The sequence below is a fragment of the Oncorhynchus tshawytscha genome, unplaced genomic scaffold (genome assembly GCF_018296145.1).
Source record: "Oncorhynchus tshawytscha isolate Ot180627B unplaced genomic scaffold, Otsh_v2.0 Un_contig_9748_pilon_pilon, whole genome shotgun sequence".
Taxonomy (NCBI): Eukaryota; Metazoa; Chordata; class Actinopteri; order Salmoniformes; family Salmonidae; genus Oncorhynchus; species Oncorhynchus tshawytscha.
In genome coordinates this window covers 421-10319 of record NW_024606658.1, presented here as the reverse complement: position 1 = coordinate 10319, position 9899 = coordinate 421, and the positions used below count along the sequence as shown (strand labels likewise).

The 9899-nt window shown below is 39.8% G+C and overlaps 2 protein-coding genes across 2 annotated transcripts; both read right to left on the bottom strand.

Moving 5' to 3' along the window:
* Window positions 1–475: 475 nt before the first annotated feature.
* LOC112259675 (solute carrier family 22 member 13) lies at window positions 476–3421 on the bottom strand (the record flags this gene model as incomplete). Its single annotated transcript, XM_042312268.1, has 7 exons — window positions 3047–3421; window positions 2854–2957; window positions 2521–2675; window positions 2209–2377; window positions 1903–2023; window positions 814–908; window positions 476–690 (listed from the first exon to the last, which is right to left on the bottom strand). Coding segments are annotated over exons 1-7 (1234 nt in total), but the record flags the coding sequence as incomplete, so codon positions are not given.
* A 2683-nt stretch (window positions 3422–6104) lies between these two features.
* Window positions 6105–9424, bottom strand: LOC121842194 (solute carrier family 22 member 13-like). Its single transcript, XM_042312269.1, has 3 exons — window positions 9247–9424; window positions 6765–6971; window positions 6105–6544 (listed from the first exon to the last, which is right to left on the bottom strand). Exons 1-3 carry the CDS (start codon window positions 9306–9308, stop codon window positions 6466–6468), a joined length of 348 nt encoding a protein of 115 aa, XP_042168203.1. The 5' UTR covers window positions 9309–9424; the 3' UTR covers window positions 6105–6465.
* Between the last annotated feature and the right edge of the window lie 475 nt (window positions 9425–9899).

Here is a 9899-nt window from a genome sequence, read left to right as displayed (position 1 = left end):
CATTGTGTAACAAGCCGTCATATCGTGTCAGTCCACTTGGGACTTTTATCTCATGTATATGTATTCTGTGTTATTATTTAGTTAAATAAAAATTAAGCCAATTTGTGTATTGATGTTTCATCAATAAGGGCTAGGGTTCTTGCGACGTTCAGAATGAGACTGACGAGGTAATAATAATTAATAATTGACTGTTCAGAATGAGACTGATGAGGTAATAATGATTAATAAGTGACTGTTATTGATGTCAGAGATATCTGTATATCTTAAGAGTTTAAGTCGAGAGATAACTCGTTAAACCTTTCCCGTGGTGCCCCAATTTCCTAATGAGTTAAAAATACAAAGAAAAATACTGCTCTTTTCCCTCAAGCACGGACTTTTCTGATAAATACTATATTGAGGGAATTGAAACTCGCTCGGGATAAGAGCATCTACTAAATAACAAAAAAATATAAATCTATTCCAGTTGGAACTTTACCTTGTGGAACAGCCAGGATTAGGAAGCATGTGAATCCGCCCGACAGAAGGGTAGACATTAAGGATATCTTCCTCCCCAAATATTCCAGTATAAAGATGCAGAGTATATGACCTGGTATCTCTGTGAGTCCGAACATGAGCTGTGTCAAGAAGATGTCCAGGCCAAAGTTTCCAACGTTCAAGGACAGACAGTAGTACGAGAGGTTTAACGAGAACCTGGGATTTCAGAGAGACACACAAAAACAGAAATCACATTTGTTTGTCATGATGAGATTTATTATGGGCTGAAAGTTGACCAATATGAGATATTAAGTTATTGACAGTTATTAAAGAACTTACCATGCAAGAGTAATAGTTAAGAAGTATTTCCTAAGTACAGGAGATCTGATGAGAATGAGTATGCCTCCCTTCTGAACAACTTTCTCCTCAGCTATCTGGAATAGAGTTATCTTTTACAGAAGTGAATAATTATAGACACTTGAATCTCTGCTTCCAAAGATTCAAGTGTCACACCTTGCCATAGAGATCCTATTAAATTACTAGAGGGCCTATGTCATAAACCTTCAAAGTTCCAGAATGGGTTGAAAACAGCAGTCATAGATGAGCTTAAGAGGTCACTTGAGCAAAACAATGGAATTGTCATCCCGAGTTGCCTCATTGACCACCAGCAAAATGTGCCTACATTTAGGCTATTGTTTATATGTACATTTCACACTATGTTGAGATAAAAATCTGAGTATAATTCATGTACGCATGTCAACCCCAACATGTTCATGTCATCATTACCAAACAACTGCATTACAGTTTAAAACGACTTGGACTACCACCACTGATTTCTGAATGCTAGCTATGCTAACCAGCTTATGCGAACGGGAGTTAGCAGTTAGCGGTCACTTCTTCTAAACCTGAAAAGGGACAACTTCTACATGATATGCAGCGAAAGCAGCCAAGTAAGGCATGTGATATCAGAAATGGTGTAATCTATTGTCAACCTAAAATATTGCCATATAATTACAAATACAGTTTATACAAGTTTTATGCCAATTGTCTGTAAAAACAATTGCCTCTAAAAAATATGCATATATATATAAACAGACCATAAATTTCTACATTTTTGTTTTCTTGGAAAGTTCTGAGTGCTATTATATGATCAAATATCAGTACTTGCTGCAACTGATTTCAGCCAGTGAATGCTTGTGGATTCACTAAATTGTCTGAATGGAATGTTGACATATTGGCAGCTAAATTGAAAAATGTATGTTTTATTTCCTCTACAACTGTCTGGCTAGCTAGCTAACTAACACATGCAGATAAATTCTTCAAATTCAGGATTTTACACTTTTCACTTTTCATCTTTTCACAGCAATGGCAAACAATGGCTGGCCAGCTCCCTGGCTTTTAAACAAATACCTAAATCATGCACTTTACCTTCTCTAGAATGGTATCTGGAACTGTGTGTTTGTTGATGGCTGCTACCCTGAGTATCAACTTCTTAGCTTCCTCTGTTTTCCCCTGATCCAATAACCACCTGGCTGATTCAGGAATAAACCTGGAAACACAGAACAGGCAAACAATTTTACAATTATAATTAATACTGATAATTATTAATATTCAGTTTGGGTGCTGTAATGCTGGCAAGAATTGTGTCAATTTGTGGTGCTTCCGATTGGCTTTGTAATGCCCCTAAGGTCTTCATCAGTTTTAATATTGGTCCAAGACGACACGTGGACACACCATATGTACACTGTGACCACTGCTATTGGTACAGCCATGACAAACTGAGCAAGTCTCCAGTCTCGGATGAAGAAGATCATGCCAGCAAGGATGCACTGGCCAACTCCACCGAACGTCTGACTCAAACAAGACGCATAAGAACGTTTTGTCACTCCGACCCATTCAGTTGCTGTGTGGAAGGAACATGTAGTAATGTTAAACAACTTAATATGACCGGCTGACTGACAAATCATTGACTGAGTTCTGTTATCTCATGTTCTGTTTTACATTTTATTATAGAGCATAGTCTATTTGAAATGGACATCACTTTACCTAATACAATGCAGTTGATTCGAAATCCACCATATGCGATCCCTACTAAAAACTGGGATGCCATATACAAGTAAAAGTTTGGAGACAAGCCTGTCGTTACAGTAAAAATGAGCATAATAACCATGGGTATTTGAGTTGCTCGTTGGCGACCAAATCTGGAAGAGAAAAGGTGAGAAAACTGTGTTGGTTAAAACTGTTTGAAACCTCCTTTTTAAGGTTTGATGAATGTTCCTCTTGATTTACTTGTTTATGTTTTGTGGTGTTGTTTTACAAAGAGAAAGAAAGAAACCAAGAAGTATAGGACATGTTATTCACAACTTCAAGTGTGCTTACGATTCAGCAAAAGGTCCAAACAAGAGTGAACCAAGAAGAATGCCAGCCATGAACACAGTTTGTGCAAGTCCGACAACGTTAGCTTTGCCACAGACAAGATCAAACTGCAACAAAATAAAATCAGATAACATACAAGCTCATTAATGACATGACAATATATGTTTAGTAAAAACACTCATCTATTCCTACTTACATCAGTGACTATGGTGGCTTCATAGACTATATTGTTGTACACCCATCCATTCTGGCAGTCAGTGGTCTGATTGAGTCCATGCTCCCTAATGATGTCAATGTCCCAGTCTACAGGGGTAAACATCAGGCACCTACTGAAGGTTCCATCCTCCTGCCGGGGCACGGTCAGATTCAGCTGTTCCTCACTGCTCAGATTGGAACCAGCTCTAAGTATCCAGTCAGTGTTACAGTGGCGCTCAGGGTCTGACTGGATGAAAATCAAACTGGCCAGGTGGAAAGGCAGGACAAGATTTGGGAAGCATAGTCCCAATAGTATGAGCTTCTGGAATAATCCAAAGTCTCCAATGGACCTCAGGATCTCGCCAAAATCAGCCATGTTCAAGAATCAAAGCAATTCTCTGCTTGAGGAGCTTCAGAAAGAAGGTGCTTTGTCAGATAAGCCTTTATGCAAGATAAATTAATGTTTAACTCTACTGTCCCACAGTCAGCTAGCATGATTCAGCACGTGTAGAAACAGGATTTTTAAAGAAGAACAGTTAGAAGGAATACAATCATTCTGCACCGTCCGTTCCCTAGTTATACAACTTTTTTATTTTTTAATATTTAATTAAACGTTGTGCCCCAAAATATTTTAGTTTCACTATAATCCTGCTTGGGAGTTTCAAAATGATGCAAGCAAATCAACATTATACAATTTACCACAGGAGGTTGGTGGGACCTTAATTTGGGAGGACAGGCTCGTGGTAATGACTGGAGTGGAATCAGTGGAATGGTATCAAATACATCAAACATGTGGTTTGCAGGTGTTTGATGCCATTCCATTTGCTCCAGTATGGCCATTATTATGAGCTGTTCTCCCTTCAGCAGCCTCCTGTGAATTTAACTTACTTCAAATTTACAAGAGTGAGATAATCCTTCATATGCTAAGGAAAATCCTTTTTATAGTCCAAATCTGTGACTTAGATACCGGTGTCGTATCCTATTAGCTATCAGCATTTTACTTTTAAGACCTAACTTTTATCAAAAAACGTTCAACTCCAACCAATTCCAGTAAAACATATTTTGGAATGTTTTTCCCCCCTAGGGATTTATAGCCTGGTAAAACCAACCTGAAAGCTGCGTGAACACCAATCAATCTGGTTCCACCAGGATAAGGGAACTATGTCGGAGTGAACAACTATTATACTTTTGTCATTTGAGAACGTAAACAGACAAATTAATTTTCTGGGCCAGAGACCATCATCTTCGGGCAAGTAAGAAACTGCGTCTGATCTGCCAGATGGACAAGTGTCTTTGAGAATTTAAATGTGAATTCCTTGAACAAGCGTATGGTACAACTAGACAAAAGGTGTCTGTCCAGAGTCCACTTTCACAAGTCAGTAACACCAGAACTTGCATCTGTTGTGTGTGTCCAGGGCTGGTTGTGGCCCAGTTGTTGGTGTGCAGGGCAGAGGTTTCTGAGAGAACTCCTCACTCTGCCATTGCTTGCTGAAGACTGGGAGGAGGTTCAGAGACCCTAGATGACCTGCCTGTGATTGGCTGACTCCACGTGTGGTAAGGGCCCCTGGCAACAAGAAACCACTGGGTTTGGCTAGTGCCTGATGTAAGGAAAGATAGTTTCCAACCCCTCTGTGTGCTAGACTCCAGCAGGGGAAGAGCACCTTCTACATGGGGTTAGAAGTCACAGAGTGTTTTGTGAGAGTGTCCCGGGGCCAGAGAGGTTAACTGTGATGGGGTTCTCTACAGTACGGCTGAGTAATGACATGTTGTTACCAGTCGACTGATGATTCTTTACAGATACTATAAACCTCACGTATCTCTTGGCAGGTGCCTTCTTAGAAGTGTAGATCAAGGGACATAAAGTCACCTCCATGTGATTGGCTTATTGTACAGTAGGAATGCCCTTTGGGTTTTATTCAGTCAGAAAAAAACACATTATTGTGGAACAGCAAGGATGACTTGGACCTCTGAATATAAGCATGTTTAGTTTTAAATTTAAGTTAATGATCTGGGTAGCTGCTGAATGTAAGAATTGTGTCACATATGCGCCCACTACGCCCTCTGGTGTTCATCCGATGTCTTCCTAACCTTCAGTGTACACCCTCTCTCTCTGATTGTGTCGTTAGAGACAGGTGTGTTGGAGTCTGAGCAGATCCCTACCAGCTGCAAATCGTCCCATAAATCAAGACCTCTACATTTACTCATCCCTGCCACCTCCACTCTGCCAGATTGTAATCTCTGCTCAGTCATTTATCACTCCAGCCTTTTGTCTATTCTCAAGATCCTGTTGCTCTGCTTTGCTCATTTTTCTGCCTTACACCATTTTTGTCCTCTGCTGCAGTTACCGCTCTGTCTCTGGCTCCTGTCTCCTGTACCACATCTCACCACCAACCACCTTCCTTTGGATATAACCACCATTACCTTGGATTCCCCTCAGGACCTGTTCCCCTGTTCTACTCAGCCAACTCCAATCTCACTCTACACTCCTGGATTTTGCAACTCATCTGCGCTTCCCCGGTTCTGCACTGCCCATTTCTCTGTGATCAATAAACTTTTTCGTGCATTCATCCCGGCTTCCTCTTCTGAGTCCGCTCTTGGGTTCCCCCCCTTCGCTCATTGTAACAAATTGAGATGGCAAAGTTATTTATTGTAAACAATCTTGGCAACCCGAATTTTGTTCAATAATAAATGGGTAGATTAGTGTAGTGTTTCTCAATCCTGGTCCTGGGGACCAAAAGGGGTTGACATTTAGATTTTCTTTACTATGGCATTACACAGCTGATTGAAATATCAACGCTTGATAAGTTGATCAGCTCTGGGCAATCAGTGACTTCGTTTTTCCTTCCTTTTGTCCCCCCCCCCTCAAAATTGTTTATTTTTTAATATGTTTATATTGGTCACCAACCATTGTGAACATAACTAAACTACTTGGGCTGACTGACCAAGAAGTCAATCAGGATACATATTATTTAGCCAGACCTGTCGGACCCCTGGACACTGCGACTCAAGAGTTAGCAGAAGGCTGGCTCGGTGGTTTCACAACAATATTTACAGATTCATTGGGAAACATCGGTGATAATCCGTTTTATTTATACAAATTTAAGTAACGGTGTATATATCATTAGATTCCTTGATACACTGCGAATGTATTTAAATACAAATATAATAATAATATGTTAATTTAGTAGACACTTTTATCGTATGTTTCTGATCCATTTAGCTAGTGATAAGAGTTACAAAAAGAGTAAAGTCATTTTTAAAAATTCTATAAGCCAAAGTTAAAAACAGCAAGTTATGTGGCCCATCCAGGAATCAAATTCAAAGCCTTGGTGTTACAACAACCATGCACCAGCCAACTGTCTTACTAACTAAGCCTTGAAAATAAATTTACCCAGAAAAAAGACTTACACAAACATGACTTTATAGTTTGGTAGATTTTTCAGAGTCGTAATCATCCACTTTGCAGCCTTTGTCTATCTTCATGGCGATAGTCACATTTCTACAGGAAAAAGGAGATATCAATGACGCCAAGCTTCAAAAGACAACAAAATGTTATACATCCTTAAACAACTTCTTTGTAACTTATTTAGATTCTCCATCTGTCTCATATATGAACGAATGCCCTCTTATAGTTCCACAACATTCCTACAAATGCAAAAACGATCAGCCAAGTCTTATGTATTTGCATCTTTCCTCACATATCCTCTGGTACCACCTACCTCTTCCCCTCGGCCTCATCTGTAGAGTCAGGTAGTTCTGTCCTCCTGGTCTCAGGAAGCAGAAAGACCAGAGCCCCACCAACCAATGACAGGCTGCTGAACACGATCGTGGGGATAGACCAATGGTATGTGGCCAATATGTTGAGCATTGGAGACAGTATTCCAGCAATTCTGATCGCTATTGAGCCCAAGCCTGTGGCCGTTTGTCTGAATGAATGAAGGAGCAAAGGATGTGATACATTAAGGGTTATTAAGCCATGTAAAATAAGATATATTCATGGGCCTTATATGTACATGTATATATAAGATAAATATATTTATACGCACAAAAACACACACACACATGTGTATGCAATCGGAAAGTATACAGACACCTTAACTTTTTCCACATGTTATTAGGTTACAGCCTTTGTCCCCCCTCATCACTCTACACACAATACCCCATAATGACAAAGGGAAAACAAGATTTTACAAAAAATAAATAAATAGAAAATATCACATTTACATAAGTATTCAGACCCTTTACTCAGTACTTTGGCAGAGATTACAGCGTTGAGTCTTCTTGGCTATGATAGTAAAAGCTAGTATTTGGGGAGATTCTCTCATTCTTCTCTGCAAATCCTCTCAAGCTCTGTCATGTAGGACGGGGAAAGTTGCTGCACACCTTTTTTCAGGTCTCTCCAGAGATGTTTGATAGGGTTCAAGTCCGGGCTCTGGCTGGGCCACTCAAGGACATTCAGAGACTTGTAACGAAGCCACTCCTGCGTTGTCTTGGCTGTGTGCTTAGGTTCATTGTCCTGGTGGAAAGTGAACCGTTGCCCCAGTATGAGGTCCTGATCGCTCTGGAGCAGGTTTTCATCAAGGATCTCTCTGTACTTTTGTTGGTAAAATTATGATTAAATGACTGAACAAATAATTTTAAATGGAACTGTGGCTAAGTAAACTTATACTCTGTTTTATTATATCTGATCATAAGATGTGATTGTGTGACACAGACAAGGAGTAATTAAAGTTAATGAACTCCATTCCAACTAGGAAGAAAGAAGTGGACTGTGTAAACAGATAAGGACGTTAACCTATGGTTGAACCGACGAAACTTAGCTCTGGGGTTTTTAGATAAGACAGTGAGCGCATTCCTAGGTTTTCTGTTAATTAGAACTGTCAGCCAAGTGGTGATCGATAATGTTGAGGGGTCAAAAGTTACCTGGGAGTGTGTTAGTAAGTTAGAATGAACTTTTCACCTCACTTTGTCCCTGTCGAGAGGAGGGGTTTCTGTTAAGCAATGAAATGACGTCATGTTTTGTATATAAACTGTTGCTCGTGGTGAAGTGGCAGCGCGCTCCGAGAATAAATTCTGTTACCTATTATTGAAAAGACTGGTCTCCGTCTATTTTATGCAAACAAGAATCTTACAAATTCTCATAAAATAGATTAAGGGGTTTCAATTACTGAAAACACATTAGCATAATTAAATTACAGTAACAACTTTGCTCTGTTCATCTTTCCCTCGATCCTTACTAGTCTCCCAGTACCTGCCTCTGAAAAACATCCCCACAGCATGATGCTGCCACCACCATGCTTCCCCGTAGGGATGGTATTGGCAAGATGATGAGAGGTGCCTGGTTTCCTCCAGATATGATGTTTGGCATTCAGACCAAAGAGGTCAATCTTGGTTTCAACAGATCAATGAATCTTGTTTCTCATGGTCTGAGAGTCCTTTATGTTTCTTTTGGCAAACTCCAAGTGGGCTGTCATGTGCCTTTTACTGAGGAGTGTCTTCCATCTGGCCACAATACCATAAACACCTGATTGGTAGACTGCTGCAGAGATGGTTATCCTTCTGGAAGGTTCTCCCATCTCCACAGAGGAACTCTAGAGCTCTGTCAGAGTGACCAACGGGTTATTGGTAACCTCCCTGACCAAGGCCCTTCTCCCCCTGTTGCTCAGTTTGGCCGAGCTGCCAGCTCTAGGAAGAGTGTTGGTGGTTCCAAACTTCTTCCATTTAAGAATGATGGAATCCACTGTGTTCATGGGGACATTCAATGCTGCATACATTTTTTTGGGTACCCTTCCCCAGATCTCTGCCTCAACACAATCCTGTCTTGGAGCTCTGCGTACAATTCTTTCAACCTCATGGCTTGGTTTTTGCACTGTCGACCATCTATAGACAGGTTTGTCCCTTTCCAAATCATGTCCAATCACTTGAATTTACCCCAGGTGGACTCCAGTCCAGATGTAGAAACATCTCAAGGATGATCAATGGAGACAGGATGCACCTAAGTTCAATTTTGAGTCTCAAAGCAAAGGGTCTAAATACTTATGTAAATACGGTGTATATATTCATTTTTTTGCCTAGTCATTATTGAGTATTGTGTTTAGATTGATGATTGATTTAAAAAAATCAAGTTTAGAGTAAGGCTGACCCCTTCACAAAAAAGTGAAGGGGTCTGTATACATGTATATGGAAATATATAGATCTTACCTAACAGAGGTGGGAAACAGCTCCTGAACATAGACGTTGCATATGGATCCAGCATTGTTCATGAAAAACCTCCCAGCAGCAGCAAGAGCAGTAATAGCAACGGCGCTGTCTAAAATAGAGTTAACATACTAAACATCAACATGTTTTCTCATCTCTGTATGATCAGTCCACTGCCTCGGTAGATTTTATTTCTACAGTACCAGTCAAAAGTTTGGACACACCTACTCATTCCAGGATTTTTCTTTCTTTTTACTATTTTCTACTTAGTAGAATATTGTAATAGTGAAGACATAAAAACTATTAAATAACACATATGGAATCATGTAGTAAAAAGTGTTATACTAATGAAAATATATTTTATATTTGAGAATCTTTAAAGTTGCCACCCTTTGCTTTGATGACAGCTTTGCACACTCTTGGCATTCTCTCAACTAGCTTCATGAGGTAGTCAGCTGTAGTGTCACATGGAGTGTGCAAATCTGTCATCAAGGCAAAGGGTGGCTACTGTGTAGAATCTAAAATCTAAAATGTATTTTGATTTGTTTAACAATTTTTGGGGTTACAACTTGATTCCATATGTGTTATTTCATAGTTTTGATATCTTCACTATTATTCTACAATGTAGTGTCATGACTCTCTCCTTGATGAGGATT

Bases quoted from the DNA above. Each gene is read 5' to 3' on its own strand.
- LOC121842194 (XM_042312269.1), bottom strand. From the start codon at position 9,308: ATGAACAATGCTGGATCCATATGCAACGTCTATGTTCAGGAGCTGTTT. The intron at 6,972-9,246 runs GTAAGATCTATA...TCATTCATTCAG, and splicing joins CTGTTTCCCACCTCTGTTAG to ACAAACGGCCACAGGCTTGG. The intron at 6,545-6,764 runs GTAGGTGGTACC...TTTTTCCTGTAG, and splicing joins GATGAGGCCGAGGGGAAGAG to AAATGTGACTATCGCCATGA.